This window comes from Megascapheus bottae, chromosome 14 (genome assembly GCF_031878675.1).
Source record: "Megascapheus bottae isolate mThoBot1 chromosome 14, mThoBot2.hap1, whole genome shotgun sequence".
NCBI lineage: Eukaryota > Metazoa > Chordata > Mammalia > Rodentia > Geomyidae > Megascapheus > Megascapheus bottae.
The window spans coordinates 43,103,397-43,123,097 of record NC_143522.1 but is presented as its reverse complement, the minus strand read 5'-3'; the positions used below and the strand labels follow the sequence as shown (position 1 = coordinate 43,123,097).

General features: G+C 36.4%; 1 protein-coding gene across 3 annotated transcripts in view; it reads right to left on the bottom strand.

Moving 5' to 3' along the window:
- Positions 1-19,701, bottom strand: part of Frmd6 (FERM domain containing 6) — a 71,965-nt gene that overhangs the window by 29,026 nt on the left and 23,238 nt on the right. For all 3 annotated transcript variants that reach the window (XM_090345088.1, XM_090345090.1, XM_090345089.1), the window contains exons 2-3: positions 10,902-11,146; positions 4,563-4,653 (exon numbers count right to left, since the gene is read on the bottom strand). In XM_090345088.1, the coding sequence (XP_090201214.1) occupies positions 4,563-4,653; positions 10,902-11,000 (190 nt within the window). In that variant the 5' untranslated portion in view covers positions 11,001-11,146. The remainder of the gene's footprint in view (positions 1-4,562; positions 4,654-10,901; positions 11,147-19,701) is intronic.

Sequence of the window (19,701 nt, the reverse complement as noted above, 5' to 3'; positions counted from 1 at the left end):
CCAAATGGAGGCGCCTGACCTCACTTTGTGAAGAACAGTCTTTAAAAATGTCTGTTCTTGGTGCACATCAAAACACAGCTGCCAAAGTAATAAACATTCAGAGGACTGCCTTTGGGATTGATCTTGTGGGAAGAGAAGAATCTCATGAAAAACAAACAGCAATGCCAAAACATTCCTTCAAAGGGCTGATGTTCATAAAGTGTAACAGAAATTAAGACTGCTCAAACCTATGTAAAAATGATCTACACATCTGAAAACAAGCTAGTAAAAACCACCAAATCTTTCATTTTTTTCCTGAAGAGAATCTTGAAAAGAGAAATACATTTCTGAAAAGAAACAATTAGCATCTCTATTTCAGAGGGTTTTTGTTTTTGTTTTATGTTATTCCTGGGGTTTGAACTCAGGGCCTGTGTGCTGACCCTGACCTTTTTTGCTCAAGGCTAGAGCTTTACCACTTGAGCCATAGCTCTATATCTGGTTTTTTGGGGGTTAATTTGGAAATAATAGTTTCACAGACATTTCTGCCTTGGCTGGCTTCAAACCATGATACTTAGATCTCTGTCTCCTGAGTTAGGATTACAGTAGGGACTCACTAGTACCTGGCTAGTTTTTTTTAAATATATTTTTATATTGTAGTTAATAGAAGAGTTACATTATATTTTCCAGATAGAAGTTGCATTACTCAACAAACACTGCTACCCTTTCTCATGTTTTTGTCCACATTTCCCTCCCCCTACCCGCTCCCCTCATCTTGTTTCTCCCCCTTCCCTATGCTATTTCAAAAAAACAAATATAACAATATATCAGATAACAAGGTAAGATACTATAACAATATGAGATAACCAAGGTACAACAAAAGAGATGAGAAATAACATAGTACATTAAGAACAGCAGTCACACATTATATGGCTCCTGTGCTGGCTAGATAGTTTTGAAAAAAGAAAACCCCAAAGTATTTTTACTCCTGGGATGCTTTGCACATAAATATCCATGTTGGAGTAGAAGTGCACCACTCACTACCACCAGAATAAGCAAGCTTGTTTGTATTGCTGATTCCTGGGGAGCATTAGGACTTGAGGAGAAATATGTTGAAATATGATAGCAAGAACAAAGCTACTTTTTAGTTATAAATGCAATATTCTGTCATGTGATTTGGATAAAAGAGTCCTAGAGACAAGAACAGGATGTGATTTAAATCCACTATCAGGTTAACTCACACTATCTCCTATCTCTCATTTTTACTGATTAAATACAAAACAGACAAGACCAGACAACCTTCCAACTGAATCTGACGTGTATTTGGTTTGTGCTCCTATTTAAAGCAGCAGAACATGAGATTGCTCACCAGAATAGTGTGCATGCATATGCATGTGCGCGTGTATACTCGCACAGAGTACTCCTCACTACCACATGATGATTCAAGCAATTTCTAGATTGAAAATTCTGGAGCCTCCAGACAGCTATTCACATGCTGATTTCTGGACAGTGGTATACTCTGAGGGAGAGGAGGTACCTTGCCCTACCCCACACCTCACTCCAGACCCATTTCACTGTATCCTTGGTAATATCCTTTATAAGATGCTGACTGATAAATGACTGGACAAATAAGCCATGCTTCTCACTGTTGAAGAAAGAAACAATAAATAATAGAAAAAGGGCTACAATGAATCTCACATAATTGGGTTAGAATTGAAAATATAATGTAAATTCATGCATATAAAAATGTGGAGAAGTAAAAAGGTGAATAGATATCATGTGTTTCCTGATACCACACACGGAGATGAACATAATATCATTTATCTGATATTCCTATTCCCCAACATGCATAACATGAATCAATCATGAGGAAACATCAAACAGGGCCAAATGAAAGGACATTACACAAAGTAACTGACTGTACTTTTCAAGTGTCAAGGTCAAAAAGACAAAATAGGACTGAGGAATGGTTCCGGAATAAAATGGACTTGGGACATGACAACTGAATATAACTCATGGTCCGAAGTTTCCTTTGTCTAAGATGAATATCTGAAGACAGATAGATCATACACGGAAGAAGCAAACATTAGAGTGAAAGGAATGGGGACAAGGCTGTGTCCCAATGCCTGAAGGAGCAGATCAGAAAACAGCCAGATATACATTGAAGTCAAAGCCAGCATCTGAGATGTTCCTGAACTTACCTAGTTTGAACCATCCTCAGAGAAAGCAAAGCAGAAACCACTAAGACCCAATAAAAGAATCAGCCAGCCATCAAATTCCTCAGTAACCCATAAATACCTGACTCTCAGTATTAGCGCAGTAGTTGATATATCTCTCTGTTGAGGTGCTTGCCATTTTTTCTTTACTAACATCCTAATAAACCTTTATTTTCTCCTATTCTCCTGCCTTTGTAAATTCCTTTACCAATCCATGTCTCCAAGACAAAGGGTATTTGGGAACTCTGTACTATTCTTGCAATATTCCTCTATATCTGTAATTATTTCAAAACAAGTGGTTCAAAAACTGGGATATTTAGATTCCTGGTATTTTTTATGGTATTAGAGAAAAGTGCTATACTAGTTGTATTTTAAAATGTCAGTGCTTGAAGTACTGCAGAAATCCTATCTCTTGCAACTAATTCAACTAACAATGAGGAATTTAGATAGCAATCTAAAGCTGTGAGAAAGGTTTTAGAGAATTAAAATTATTCTATATAATGGTACATTATATGCTATCACACATTTGTCCAAACACATAGAAATGGAAGCATAAACACCAGAAGTGAATCCAAATTGCAAACTGTGGACTTTGGGTGATAATAATGTGTGGATTGGATGTAGGTTCACATGTCCACAGCTCTGGTGTAGGGTGTGCTGGTGAGGAGAGTTCTGAGTATGTGGATTTAGGGAGTAAATGGGAACTGTCCATACTTGCTGATCAAATTTGCTGGGAACTCAAACCACACTAAAAACTAAAGCTTATAAAAATATTCTCAAGTGTACATGGATCCTGGAAGGCTGGTGGGGCAGTGATTTCTATCTGACCTGTGAAAAAACTGACAGTGTGAGAGGACAAACAGCATGTGCAAATCCACTCTGTCAGTTGGTGGTAGAACCAGAATTAGAACTAGGTCATCTGATTCCTGTTCCAATGTTCTTTCAACGCACCACAATCTCTCCTCTAAAGAGCACATCTTAAAAACTCTTATTTTGAAATGTAAGAAAGCTCTAAACTGGTTTTCTTGGACTGACTTGTTGAACAACAAAGATAAACTTAATGGGAATACCTGCAATAAGATCTTTGAATATAGAATAATAAAAGTTACTTAGAATCTATGTCTTATTTCTCCTAGAGCCTCCCTTGAAAGATGACTGAAGTCTATACAAACACAAGAATAGAGCTTAGCTTTTGTGTTTTTATTGCTCTGGTTACCACAGGAAGAAACTGAAGAGAAAATGGGTGATTCATAGGCATTCTCATTCTTTAGCCTCTTCTAAATGGGCAACTGAACACAGTTCACATTTTGGAGAAATGTCAGTTGATTATATATATTATACAAGTTGGCACATATAAACATTTGATGGTATTGACAAGATATTCAATGTATCATGTGCTTTTAAATTTTAGCAGTTCCAGTAACATAAACCAATTCACATCTATGTACAAAACATAATTAAACACATTTTACAACAAGTCTTCTTGACAAAATGAACAAAGGGTTTTGAGGGTTTTTTGGCATATGCAAAACTAGAGAAATTTCCAAATATGCTTTAAAAGGAGAAAGCTTATAACTCTCAGGTAAGTCCTTAGTGTTTATCATGAAGCTATTATGCAAGAGTTTATGGAGTTTGCTAATTGCAAATTTCTTCATATAAAGAATAGAGAAGAAAATAACTTTATGTCTATTCACATAGTCTTGGGTGGAGAAAGAGAAGGAAAGAAAAATAGAAAATAAATCTCAATAGGAAATATATTATCCTGTTAATAGCAAGAGAATATGAATAAAGGCATGTCAATTCCACAATGTTCAAATTTTTGTAATGCCCAAGTTATTGTCACTGATGATACATTATAAAACATACCTATGAGCTGGGCATGGTGGCTCACACCTGTAATCCTAGCTACTCAGGAGGCTGAGATCTGAGGATCATGGTTCAAAGTCAGCCTGGGCACTAAAGACTGTGTGATACTTTTATCTCCAACGATCCACTAGAAAACCAGAAGTGATTGTGTGGCTCCAGAGGTAGGGTGGTAGCCTTGAGCTGAAGAGCTCAGAACAATGCCCAGGCCCCACAAATGACAAAACAACAACAACAACAAAAAAACATCCAGGTATTGCATTCAAAAAAAGAACACTTAAAACCTAGATTCCTAAAGATAAGTCAACTACAACTTCAAACTGTAATAGATTCGTGACTTAAAATCCTAAATCTTGTAAGAAATACACAGTAGCTGAGCTAATAGTAAAGATGAGTTTATAGCTATTTAGCTAATCATAGTTTTAGGCTGGTCATGATTTAAGCTATAAACAAAACATTCCCTCAGGGATAGATGGTCAATCGATCAGAAAAAGGATTAGCACTTACTTTGTATAACGCTGAGTCCAAAGAGATGACAATCCTTGAGCCTGAGCAGGTCACATACTTGGACCAGCAATTGGTGACACAGAATTTTAACCTATAGAACAAAGAAAAAAAAGGGGGGGGGAGTTGAGATAAGCACATATGGTGAGCCACAATCAGGACTTTAATGTGTTGTAAATAGATCTTAATAGGACAAGTTAACATTAGTAAAATATCTCCTGGTTTGTGGAAATCACTTTAATCTGTGACTATGATTCAATAATGATTATCACAATACCAATTCTTACAGCATAGTAATAAAGTATCAATCCAATCTTACATAAGACATACAAATCTTATGATACATGGAAAAGATATCTCCAAGAGTCTTCTGACTACTGAAAGTATTCATTTGCCAATAGTTTCCTTTTTATATACTTAAGTAGACAAAATTATGTATTAACAAATATTGATATATTTAATTATATGTTCATAGAATGAACTAGTTAACAATTATTACACATATAATTTTTGTATATGGTGAGAATATTTAAGTATCCTCAGTAGTTTTCTAGTATATACCACATTATTATTATCACTATTGTAAAATATTTCTTGAACTTATTTTTACTGTCTGATAAACTGTGACCAACTTCTCTCCAGTCCCTACCCAGCCTAGGCCCTGGCAATCACCATTTCTACTCTGAGTTACACTTTTTTTGCTGCTACGTAAATGAGATTATGTGCCTGGCTCATTTCACTTAACATGATGTAATATCCTTCAGGTCTGTTCATATTGCACATGATAGAATACCACACTTTATCCATTCAACCACCTATAAACACAGATTGATTCCATATCTTGACTATTATGAATAACACTGCAATAACTATTTGTAGATACCGCTTCAACCTGAGTTCTTCCCTTTACAAATATGCATAGCCATGGAATTGTTGGATTATATGGTAATTCTATACTTAATTTTTGAGGAGCACCAGACTGCTTCCAACAGTGGCTACATGAGTTTTCATTCCTACCAACAGACTAAGTGTTTTCCCTTCTCTGCATCCTCAGCAACACTTGTTGACTTTTCTCTTTCTTTTTGAAATAACTATCCTAGCTGATATTTCTTGTGGTTTTAATTTACATTCCCCCAATGCTTAGACATTTGCCTTTTTTTTTTCTTTTCTAAGAAATATCTAATGAAAGACAATATCCTTTCAAAGGAAGTGTTTTCCATGGCATCCTTTCAAAGGCCTAAGGAAAATGCTTATACTACATAATGACAAGACTGCCTAGCTTTTACTGTTTTTTTCTTTTTTCTTTTTTGGTTGGTCACGGGACTTGAACTCTGGGCCTGGGCACTGTTCCTGAGCTCTTCAGCTCAAAGCTACCATCCTACCCCTTAAGCCACACCACCACTTCTGTTTCTTGGTAGTTAACTGGAGAGAAAGAGTCTCACAGACTTGCATGCCCAGACTAGCTTTGAACCTTAATCCTTATATCTCAGCTACCTGAGTAGCTAGGATTATAGGAGTCAGCTAACCGCACGGGGTTAGCTTTTACTTTTAATCTATCATCATAACTGTTTAATGTATTTTCCTTTTCTGAGTCCTAGGATAATTCAATCACAAATCATATTAGCTTACAATTCTGGAAAGAACTTTGAGTCAAAAAGACAGTTCTGATGCTTTTTAACTGTACAATAAAGTATTAAGTTTGGTGATGTAGTAATCACCTCAACTTGAAAATGTTAAGAGACAACCATAACTCCAGCTCAAAGTCATGGAAAAGACACCAACTCACAACTCATTGGTATACCGAAATATTGATAAGCACATGCACTAAAATATGCACAACATGCTAGTTTATAATTTTAGCTACATATATTAATTACATGTGACATTTCCTCTCACAGCCATTAGCAACTTTCAAATCTTTTCTTTCTGGTAACAATTTCATTTTTTAATTATTATAAATTCTAAATTAGTTAACTGATCAATGGGCTTTATATCCTAGTATGGAAATAAAGATTAGGAAGATAAACATGCTACATTTCCTTGCAAATGAAAAGCCAATCATTTCAGAACTGGTAATGATTCCAGTTATAGTAAGCAAAATGGTTTTTCTCTTCTCTTCCACATTCATTATTAAATGGGAATAAACTTGACGTGCCTGACCCCTTGGAAAGTAGTAGATACTCAATTGCTTAAAAAGCACCTGGAATTCAATGAAGCAGATAGTGTTGTACTTTAATCAGAATCTGTAGTAGGTATTCAGTACACACTTGATGAGGGAAAGCCAGAATTCTGATTCCCAGTGGGCTTCTCCACACCTTTGTATGTTCCAAGACTATCAATTTCTCTCTAACTTACTGAACAAAGTGTTTTACAAACATCTAGAGAAAAATGCAACAATGCAAACCCACTGCCACTACTGGGAGAACACATCAGCCAGGGAGAAGTCATAAGCACCCCCTTCATGCTGGCTTGACTCAAGTCACTTGAGTCCTTTGGTTTCTGTCCTATGGAAGTCCTGTGTTACTTCCAACATTCATTAAAAAGGCTCTGGAATGTGCAAATAAGCACACACAGAATGACAGAGAAGAAAGTACTAATGTCATATGCATTTTATTTTTTGCCAGTCATGGGCCTTGAACTCTGAGCCTGGCCGTTGGCCCTGAGCTCTTTAGCTCAAGGCTAGGGCATCTACCACTTGAACCACAGTGTCACTTTCATGTCATATACAATTCTTAAATTAAGCTAATCACAAATTCAAGAATAAAGTCACATACGGTTTCTAAAAGTACATTTAATCTTTTGTTTCTGCTTCTCGAAACTGGCCTACTTAAATATAAAGCAGCCAGGATGAAATATAACAAATAGTTACAATTCCAAACTACAATTAAAATGTACATAAAATAAACTATGCTGTAGCTTTATCTGACTGTTGGTCAAATAATGCTGTACCTTTCTTCCATGCATTCCATATAATTACTGTTCCACTATTTTAAATCAAGGACTTGGATCCTACTGATAAAAGTAAGTACAGTGTTCTTTTTTAAAACTATAATTAAATAAGGATGTGGCTTTAAAGTCTTACCTGCTGTGAAAACAAGCCTGAGAATTCTGTATTTGCATAGTATGAGTCGTTAAAGTGACATTTTAGCTGATTGTGAAATTTCTCAACTTCTTTAATCTTCAAAAAGTACTACACAGTATGTGGTATTAACAAGAATTAAAGCTTTATTAGAGACTATACTTTATATGGAACTTATAAATTAAAAGTGTCAATGGTTTGTTATTCTGCAAAGATATTTAAAATAGCTTCTAAAAAACAAAACAAAACAAAAAAGGAACTCTTCACTCTTGGTACAGACAAGTAAACTCTTGACCATCAATTCTACTGCTCTAAAACTTCATGGCTCTTATATTTAGTATTACTTTATTTCCAAAATTTTCTTCATGTACATATTTAATGTTTGCCTACTAATCAAAATCATTTAAAACAGCCTCTATTAGTGAGACTCACAGAGAATTCAAAATGACAAAGAGTAAACTTACTCCACATCCTGGAAGGCAACATTTTATCAACTACACTTGTGTGGGACAAATATTCTTTGTTTAACAACAACAACAAAAAATCCAGGCTGTTTATTAGATTTTGCTACAGTTAATTTGTTACACCCAAACTCTGCAAACATTAAGTGTTATTTTTTTTAAATATGTATACAATATTTTGTAGAGGAAGAGGGACAGTTAGTGCCTTTGGAATTGTTTTCTAGCAGTGAACAAGTCACCATATTTTGTTAAGCCCATCCTGCACTGCATCCAAGTGCTTGCTAGAGAGAAGTTTGGGCATGGCAAAGGAGTCAACAGGCCCTGGAATAAGAAATAGGTCTCCATGGTCTTTAGACTCTCCGTCTTGGTTCTGACATAAGATCAAGTAAAGTATCACTCTATAAAGGACCCCTGAGCAATCTCAAATGCCAGGTATCACATTAAGCATGTTATGATGGGGTGAGCACCCAGTAATGTTATATCTTTATTGTCCCCATGGAAAGAGCAAAACCATTCCTACCTCACAGATAAGAAAACAAACCAAAACAAAAAGTCCAAGAAACATGCTTCAAATCACAAAGCAAATTGTGAAGTAGGGAATTCGACCCAAAGCCCTGTGCCTCTGAAACCCGTTTTGATTGTGATATATGGCCGTACATCCCATAATCATAGTTCCAATCATCTTAGAAAGATTATTATACCAATGTTGCAAAAAAAGGAGGGGGAGTATTAAAGAAATACAACCTGCTGAGGGATTGAAATACAAGTTGATTATCTCTTATGTGAACTACTTTGCATCGGAAATATATCTAATTGCAAGGTTTTTAAACTTTTGTTATATGACATAGACCTTACTGGCTGAATTACCTTACTCCGAGCTTAAGTTTCAGATTTTGTAGCGTTTTAGATTCTGGAATCTTTGACCAGGAGTGCTCAACTTGTAATAATAATAGCTACTACCTCTGTGTCAGACATCATGTTGTGTGTTAACCTTGAAATTTCATAACCACCTTGCTGCACAGATATTATTCTCATCTGACAGGTAACGTGTTGAGGCTGAAGGAGACTTAATTAACTTTCCAAAAGTAACTCTGTCATGGGATTTGAATTTAGGTCTGTGTCTTAAGTACATCCATATTTTTTTTTCACAGGCACAGTGTTCCTCAATTATTCCTTGTGAAGGAAAGGTGACATGAATTGAGTACTTAGTATGAATGAATGCCCCAGGTATTGAGCAACTTGTCCAAAGTTCACAAAGCCAGTAAATGACAGAGTTATAATGTGGATAACCTTGTAGTACACTTTTCAACAATGATGCTGATTATTATATTATTATTCATTATGAACAGCAAACAGTTTCTTTGTACTAATTGTGCATCATGTGTAGTATTCAAAGGGCCAGCCTACTGACACAATGCCAACAGCACAATCCAGTAAATGGAGGACTAGAGAGGTGATGCTGGGATACAGGCCTTTGCTAGTCTAGCTCACAACTTCAAAGTATCCACAGTGCCTGTTTAGGGATCTTGTTAAGTGCAGACTCCTGTTGTCCTGCCCTAAACTTTTTACATCAGCATTTCTAAGAAATGGAGCTCAACAGACCAAATGTTTACCAAGTTTCCCCAAACAACTTGTGATGTAGCATCAAGGCTGAAAACCCCAGATCTATAGGAAAAATGGATTGACTTTTAGTCTGTTCTCCAACATTATCTCTCCATACAGATTTCAGTATAGATTGAGGAATAGTTTTCTCCAGTTTAAAGTTAATATGATTTTGTCATATTTTGCCTGTGTGTATACATACATAAATGCACACACATATTTCACTGGGCAAAAGATAGAAGTGAGATGTTTCTTACTGTTTATACTACATGCCCTGGACCATGTATATTTAAAATTTTAAAGGATATATTTTATATAACTACATAAAAAGAATCCAAACAGCATATCCATGTACATGGAATTATATTTTCAATTTGTGTTGCTGGTGCCTACACTGAAATGGAGTGACTTTACATCTTAAAAACCAAATGCAGGCCGGGAGTTTGGCCTAGTAGTAGAGTGCTTGCCTATCATGCATGAAGACCTGGGTTCAATTCCTCAGTACCACATACATAGAAAAAAAGCCAGAAGTGGTGCTGTGGCTCAAGGGGTAGAACCCTAGCCTTGAGAAAATCCAGGGACAGTGCTCAGGCCTTGAGCTCATGCCCAGGAATGGAAAAAAACAAACAAACAAACAAACAAACAAACAAAAAAACAAAACCAAGTGCAAAAATAATTGCCTACTATTTTCACATTCAAAATTAACTTCAAATACCCTAATTAAGGAATTAATGCAGTACTATAAATACTTCCAATAGAGGATAAAAATCTATCCAACAGGCTAGTTTGATATTCACACATCCTTGTGAGGGTAAGTAAAATTGAGTAAATGTTTATTAGCATGTTCAGGTTAACTTTGTGAATTAACTGATTTATAACGATACCTACCATTTTTTTATGGTAAAATTCTTTAATTTTACCTCAGGTAAGAGGATATTGATGGTAACTTCAATTAAGCCACAAAGATAAGTTTACACCATTTAACACCCCAATTCTGCCACATTATCACTGGTTTCATTCTCTTCTATATATATACTGGACACCAGTGACTCATGCCTGTAATCATAGCTACTCAGATGGTTGAGATCTGAGGACTGTGGTTCAAGACCAGCCCAATTATAGGTGAACCAACCTGTAACTTGAATTTGGTCATTAGTGAGAGAAGATGATATTTAAACATTTCTAAAATGGAATACTCACATTTATGATGATGTTCAGAGATTCATCATTGGGAAGGAAAATACAGACACTCCGGCGGTCTTGCATGATTCTGTTGTTATGAAAATTCAATTTGTTCATTGTGTTGTGGGCTCTCCAGTGGTTAGGGCTGGGCACTGTGTCCTCAGCAAGTGCTCAGGTTCCCAGCACTCCAAAGTCAGACTTTCCTCCTCATCACATGCCCGACAGAACAAGCATCGTGGTTTTCCACTATGTAGCTTTCATAGCTGTAGGAAAAGCCAAAGGGAGTCTTGTGAATACAGAACAGGGAGGGTGCCCACAGGGAGATGAGCAGTGCACAACTGCTCTTGTGGGCACAGGGACAGCAAGCCTCCAGCCGGGACTGCTTAATTCTGCACATGAGAATTCGGTGAAATGCATCCTACTTGCACACTACTGTTGCTGGAACTTAATTCAGTCATGAGCTACACTTAAAGCCAAGGAGGGTTTCTATATTCATCACAGAATTATGTACCACAGGGCTCAGGGAAACATCTTGCCTTGAGACAAGTTTCAAATCTCATATGGGAGATTACTAAAGATTTTTAAAGGAAATGAGAATAACAGCAGCAAATCACAAAACCAAAATTCTCCTTCTTCCATTACTACCAAACTTTCATTTTTCAACCACTCTGGCTTTCACGTCACTTCAGTTCACCAGTAGGCTGTGCCAAAGGAAGCCAGAAATCGCCAGATTATCAAGAGTATCCACAGGATTCACTGAAACCAATTTTTCTACAATATATGCTAGGTAAACCCTCCTTAAAACTTTCAACTTAAGTTTTTATGGAGATGCATTCTCCTGATTCTTAACCTGATAATGCAAAACTAATTTTTCTATTGATTCACCTAACTGATACATGAAAGTAGGAAGTATGTATGTATACATACATAAATCAAACCATGTTTACATATCTAAAAACTAAGGATTTTGAATCTCTCATATCCAATCAGTTTATTGGACATTAAATTTATTTCATTTCCAAATTTCAACAATCACTTTAAAAAATGTTATAAAGTAGCTGTACAAAGAGGCTGCAGTTCTGTAAGTTAGGTTATGAGTATAATGCATTTTGATAGATATCACCCCTTACCGACATTCTCCATTGACAATTACCTTGTATTTCTTTTTCATGCTATACTGCACTGGTGTGGGCTTGTAGGACAAATTTAAATTAGCAGCATACTGTTTTAAAAGTGTTTTCCAGGGCCGGGAGTTTGGCCTAGTGGTAGAGTGCTTGCCTAGCATGCCCGAAGACCAGGGTTCATTTCCTTGGTACCACATACGTAGCAAAAAGCCGGAAGTGGTGCTGAGGCTCAAGTAGTAGAGTGCTAGCCTTGAGAAAGTCCAAGGACAGGGCTCAGGACTGGCACCAAAAAAAAAAAAAAAAAGTGTTTTCCTACTTTTTCCAGGCATCAGTGAGTGGCTCACCCTTTAAACCTAACTACTCAGGAGAGGAGTCTGAGCTCTGAGGATCACAGTTTGAAGCCAGTCCCAGATAGGAGTCCATGAGACTCTTATCTACAATAGGAACAAAAAGAGCCTCATATGATAAATGCTGCCCTCTGAGAGAACTCCATTAGACGCCCATTTGAGATCACTCTTGGGATAGAGTCTGGTCACTTTTCTTTCGTAGCTCTCCTTTCACTTTCAAATAAACTTTGTTTACTTTAAAAATTGGTGGTCTAGGACCGGGAGTTTGTCCTAGTGGTAGAGTGCTTGCCTAGCATGCATGAAGACCCGGGTTCGATTCCTTGGTACCACATACATAGAAAAAAGCTGGAAGTGGTGCTGAGGCTCAAGTGGTAGAGCTCTAGCCTTGAGAAAGTCCAAGGACAGTGCTCAGGCCCTGAGCCAAAGCTCAAGACTGGCAAAAAAAAAAAAAAAAAAAAAATTGGTGGTCTAGGGATAAATAACTTCACAAAGTAGTGCCCCTATTTCTCTTAAAAATTCCAAAAGGATTAAAGGTTCTAAAAATTCTTGTAGACATTTTGTTAAGCTTAACTTAATATTTTTCAGACTTACTTGAATATAGAATATTTATTTTTGCTAAGGCATATCTATTAACCTATAGAATAATATATTAGGAATGACAAATACAGTTCTAAAAGATTTTTTCCTCCAAAATAATATTCTATGGTAATATTTTTCCCTATGTACTGGCATATTCCAACACTTAGACTCTTTAAAAAATCTTCAAGAATAAATTGTAAGTTATGATTAAATGTAATGTGAATCCCAGTATACTTCTTCTTATTTAAATTTATACTTCAAATTGAGTTACTCCTACAATTTTCTATTTCTAATTAAATCTGGTTATTTCTATTGACCTACTTCACGAATTTGACAGACAATCTAGGAAAACTACATTTGGGATATTTCCAAAGCTTCATTAAAATAACCTGAAAATTTCATTTGGGTACAATCTTTTATGGTTCAAATATGTAATAGAAAATAAGACCAGAAGATGATTTAAAAGCAAATTAATAAAAGTTGAGTTTCGAAGAAGCAGTACTGCTTCATGGCTGCTTTTTCTACTTTGAGAAGGACAAACTAAGAAAGTCTTAAAAGAGAGACAGGATTTTTTTTTTTTTTTTACTTTACCCAGGATGGCATTAAAGCTGATTAAAAGGTTCCACTGAAATAGTAAAATCACCCTATCTCTAATATGCACCAAACAGAAAATTTAATCTTAAATTGGGCAGTCCCGGGGAAAAGGCTTAAAGAAATTATCAATTTGAACTGGAGAAATCAGCAGTAGAGAACATTCCCTTCACACTCATGAGGCTAACAGTCTAGTTAAGGACTTGTCACTGCTAAGAAACTTCAGTACTGTTCCTGACACCCAAGAGTACACATTTGGATGGGAAATTCCACGTCAACCTCAAGGGAAGCCATCATAGATAACAGCTTTAAATATATGAATACCGTATTATAATTCTGTGGTAATGATCATTTGGATTAAACAATATACTGTACTTAATGTATGCCATCCTATCTTAAATGCGATATCAAAATGCTTGTGGTAAAATATGTTTTTGGTATTTATTTATCCAACAATACAAAAAGCACCTCCTTGTACAAAATACCTACTATGTGTCAAGTGTTGTAAGTGCTAAGTATATAATACCACAAAAATACCCTGCTGGGGTAAGTAGTAGTGATACACACTACTGTATTTTTACCATGAAGAAAAGCAAATTCAGACTGGATGAGAGAGTTAATAGAGGTTTAGTAGTGGTGTATGGATGCTCAATCTTTGAGCAGACAAGTGACTCGATTAAGGTATGTTATTTCCTTTCTTCGGTTCATTTATTCATCCATTTATTACCCATTCATCCATCTCAGGAAAGAGTTTTCCTGCCAGAGAGAATGGTAATTACCAAGGTTCACTTACTGTCCAGAGAAAGCAAAATAATAGTACTAACAATAAATAACATTCACTACACATTTGGGACGCTCAGGTACTGTGACGGACTCGTGGTATGTTAAAGAAAACCATAAAGTCTTTGCCATACTTCTCAATGAGAGGTGGGGACTATTTCCCTATCCCTTAAATCTAGGATGGTCCTGTGACTAGCTCATACGCAGAAATTTTGCCCCACAGATAAACCACTTGTACAGATACACTTTTTGCTATCTCCAAACATTCTGCACCAATGTTTAGCTCAGGAGTTTAAAAGTGTTACGTTTTTTAGCTTGTCTCCTCTACTTATCTTAGGTTACTCAGATCTTAATAATGCACATTCTTGAATGTGCATGACCCCTGGATTTACAATAGCTTCCTTTATTAGCATACATTAAGTATAAGAGGTTTCATTATGATTCCCATACATGCATGTAATATATATGTGTACATTTAATCAAATTAACCTTCTACTACTCCTTATTCTCTCCTTTTTAAAAATAATTTTAATGGATTTCATTATTCTGCTTTCATAAAGTACTTCAATCATCTTCATTGGTCCCATGATCCTCCCCTTTGGTGTTTAGTCTTCTTAAGTACTTGCCTAGCACGCATGAAGACCCGGGTTCAATTCCTCGGTACCAGAAGTGGTGCTGTAGCTTAAGTGGTAGAGCCCTATCCTTGATGAAAAAGCCCAAGGGCAGTGCTCAGGCCCCGAGTTCAAGCCCCAGGACTGGCAAAAAAAAAAAAACCAAAAAAAAAAAAAAAAACCCAACCTTAACCGTGTGCAGTGCATTCCAAAGCTTTCCACAGAAGTACACTTCCATTATTACTAGATACTAGTGCCTGAAAGTATAAAAAGTGACTTGGAAACAATGGATACATGGTTTTCAATTCTCACTTCCGTGTGTGTGTGTGTGTGTGTGTGTGTGTGTGTGTGTGTGTGTGTGTGTGCTGGTCCTGAGGTTTAAAACTCAGGGACTGAGCACTGTCCCTGATCTTTTATGCTGAAGGCTAGCACTCTACCACTTCAGCCACAGCTCCACTTCTGGCCTTTCTGGTACTTAACTGGAGATAAGAGTCTAAGACTTTCTTGCCTGAGCTGGCTTCAAACCACAATCCTCAGATGTCAGTCTCCTGAGTAGCTAAGCCACCATTGCCCACTATGCTCTGAATTTTGTATTCCAAGGATTTTTTTTTAAAGAAAGGGTCATTGGCTTATAAGAGTCATTTGGGAACCATATAATTATAGTACTTAATTTGAGGAGTGAGTAACTTGAATAGCTTCTGCTTCATGATCTGTTTTTGTAATGACTCTTTTACCATAACAAAAAATGACTGACATCTATTAAACCATGTGGAGCCAAATGCTCTGGAAAGAACATTAGATTCTATTTGCTGACTTTTTCTCACTTTCCACGTTTATCCTGGTAGATAAATAAAACATTGTAGAAAGACTAATGATTTTCATACCCTTGACTCAATCCCATCTCTGGGGAAAGTATTGGGGAAACAATCCAGCCAAAGACTTCTACATTTCTGAAATGTGTAAGTGAAAACTAGAAAAAAATATATAAACAGGCTTAACAATAGGACTATATTATCCAAATGTCATGCATTAAATACAATGTACAAACATTTACTCAACACATTGCCTTCAAATCACAAATATCTATGATAGCTAAAAATTACCTTAGAACAGAGATAGCAAGAATAAAGAAATCCCCTAAGTCAATGAGTAAAGACAAAAATAAAGAAGATATCAATACTCTCCTTAGTCAATGAAGAAGCACAAGTTTTAAAATTCCTGGAACCAGAAGTATTTCTGGATTTCAGGTTTTTTGGTTTTAAAAGCATCTACGTAGATGTAGCCAGTTGGATATCTACAATCTGAAAATTCAAAATCCACATACCTAAACAAGAAACTCTTCAAGTATCATGTTGGTTTTCAAAAAGTTTTAAATGTCAAAGCAATTAGGAGCAACCTCATGTAATTTACTTGTTTTTAACCACCATTTCTGAATTTTGGCCCTTGGAATGTTCACAGTCTTGTGGGTGAATCAGAAGTAATACAATAAAAACAAGAAGTCATATAATGGGGCCGGGAGTTTGGCCTAGTGGTTAAAGTGCTTGCCTAGCATGCATGAAGACCCGGGTTCGATTCCTCGGTACCCCACATACATAGCAAAAAAAAAGCCAGAAGTGGTGCTGAGGCTCAAGTGGTAGAGCTCTAGCCTTGAGAAAGTCCAAGGACAGTGCTCAAGCCCTGAGCTCAAGCCCAGGACTAGCAAAAAAAAAAAAAAAAAAGAAGTCATATAATTACATTTCATAAGGCTAAATGATGTAGAAGAAATAGCTTTATATTGCAGACAGAAGAAACAACTGCAAAAATGAGAAGTCATACAGATTCAGGCCCTGCTGGAAAAGTAGAAAAGAGGTTTGAATCCATCAAAAGGTCCATGGCTTTGCTCCTTTGTGCAAACCTAAACACTGGATAAGCATGTACTCTACTATTTGAACTATACTTCCAGTTGTAGGAACATTTTCCTCCTTCCTTCCTTCCTTCCTTCCTTTTCTTCCTTCCTTCCTCTCTCCCTCCTCCCTCCCTTCCCTTTTCTCCCTCCTTCCTTCCCATCTTTACTCTCATCACTCTTCAAAAGGAGTTTCTATCTAATACGTCTACGTTAGAGTGGTCTGCAATCTAAGACACTTTCTTCAGTATCTGGAAAAGCTGTGTGGAGATTAGTCAAGATATCACACAGCACTGTACCATAACACAATGCCATATACTTCAAAGTCTTATGCTAACTCAATCAACTTTCTTTCTTTTTTGCATTATTTCTTCCTTGGATCATAGCAATTTTATTTACTTGATGACAGATGCAGGGCAAAAGGTAATGATACTGGAATTTAAGAAACAAAATCCTTTTTCTTATACTAAATATTTTTTAAAAATACATATTGATTGGGAGGGGGTGGATGAATGGAAAAAGGGAAGATGGATGAATATAGTTATGATATTCAATGTATACATGTGAAAATAAAACAAATTACAGGCTCACACTTGTAATTTTAGCTACTCAGGAGGCTGAGATCTGAGGACTGCAGTTCAAAGTCAGTCCAGGCAAGAAAGCACGAAACTTTTAACTCCAATTAACCACCAGAAAAATGGAGCTATTGATGTGGAACAAAATGGTAGAGCACTAGTCTTGATCAAAAAGAGATCAGGGCCAGCACCTAGGTCCCAAGTTCAAGCCTTACAACTGCCAAAAAAGAAATCTGATATAACCGATGGGGGGAGGGGTAGGTGATGGGTGGGGAATGATGGGAAGGATGACTAATCCTCAAGCACTGTACACACAGGATGTATTAAATTGAAACTCCCTTTGAAGATGGATGTGAGAAAGGTAGAAGGAAGAGAAAAATGTTCCTGCAGCTGGAGGCATAGTTCAAATGATCGGGCACCTGTCTAGCAAATACTAAGCCCTATGTTCAAATCCTAATACTGTCCCAAACAAAACAAAACATATTTCTCCAACTCATGATTCTAGCTAACTCTTTAAACTGAAGAGTAATAAGCATAATTCTGTTAATCAGCTACTATAAGGGTTTCCATCCTAAAGTTCATAAAAGCTACAGAAATCTTCAACAAGCCTAATAGAAATAGTGTATTTACCCAAGACATCACTCATATAAGTAACATTCATGCATTCTTAGTGCTTACTTTGCTAGACATTTAATTTGGCATGCCAGAATGAAAAAAAAGAAAGGGAGAAAGCAAGTAAGCAAGTAAAAAAATGACTTAAACTATTTTGATAGGCAATCTTTCTGAACACAAAGACTAAGGAAGTTGGGAGAAAAGGAAGATAACAAAAGTGATCTTTAATAAGTGAAAATTATTTGTGTCTTAGTAAGAAAAAAAATCTCATTTCTTCTGTCTAGTGTACCTTCTTAAGGATTTTCTTCTCTCTATACATACATCCTGGCTGTGTTCTCACATGGTTTTTGTTTTTAAGTTTGTTCTGTAATTTGTTAAATTCCTTTAATCCATCCCTCATATGCTAACAAAATGACCCTAGTAAACTGCATATCTGATCATGGGTTTCACACCCTACCACCTTCTTTTATGGCCCACTATCTCCCCAAGAAAACATCTAAAAGTCAACACATTATAATCTTTTACCACTGGTTCCACACATCCTGAATGTGACCCTCTTTCAAAATCACGTTGTAAGTTAGTGAAATTCATCTTTGTGGTTTCCTCAAGCCTCGTTTCCAATATTCAAGTTTTTGATCATTTTCATTTTGTCTAGAATATCCTTTCTTGCATACTATCCCATCCACCATCCATTAACTAAGGAAAAAAACATCTTCATGTTCCGTGGATAATTAAGACAGAATCCAAATTTCCTCAGGGACTGGTTCTGTCCATATCTTGACAACTCTAAAGCCTGGAGTAATAGGCCCTTAAGCTAAAAGAGTTGTTTAGTCTTATTTACCAAAAATGTGAGTACATACCTTAACAAGATTAAAATTGGGTCCTCTATGATATCCCCTCTACCCTCTCTTCCCCCAGCAATGAAAGTCAGCTTTGATCATATCTTTGTGAATATTTTCTTTAAGTTTGCTCTAGGAAAATAAGTAAGATTTTTTTTTCTTCTCCAAATTTAGTTGATAAGCAATGAATGAGGAGTTTCCACCATCAACAAAATTATTTCTCCACAGTCTCCATGTGTTTTAGCTTAAGCCAACTCATGTGAAAGAAGATCATATAAGAAAATCTATTAGTTAGAATACACTAAGTAGCAAGTAGTATTATGTATATCTAACTCAAACTTGCATCTGAAGCCAAATTGCCTAGCTCTGACTCTTACCCAGTCATTAACTAACTAATCCACTATTTACTAGCCTTGGAGACCTAGTATAGGACCTCAGACAAATCCATTTACCTCTTACTCTGTCTTCATATATATATATATATATATATATATATATATATGTTGTTTTTTTTTTTTTGCCAGTCCTGGGCTTGAGCTCAGGGCCTGTTCTTGGGCTTTTCTCAAGGCTAGCACTCTGCCACGTGAGCCACAGCACCACTTCCAGCCTTTTTCTATGTATATGGTACCGAGGAATCAAACCTGGGTCTTTGTGCATGCTAGGCAGGCACTCTACCACTAGGCCAAACTCCCAGCCCATCCTTCATATTTTTAAAAATAGTAATAGTATACATTTTACAAGTTAAGCACTATGTAAATGATAACTCTTAGCAGTTAAATAGCAAGACAAGTTACATGTTATAAGTGGAAATTATAAAGCTTAATTAACTTGGAGCCTACAAGTGGTTGGTGGCCTCATGGGATATGGCAGCTTACAAT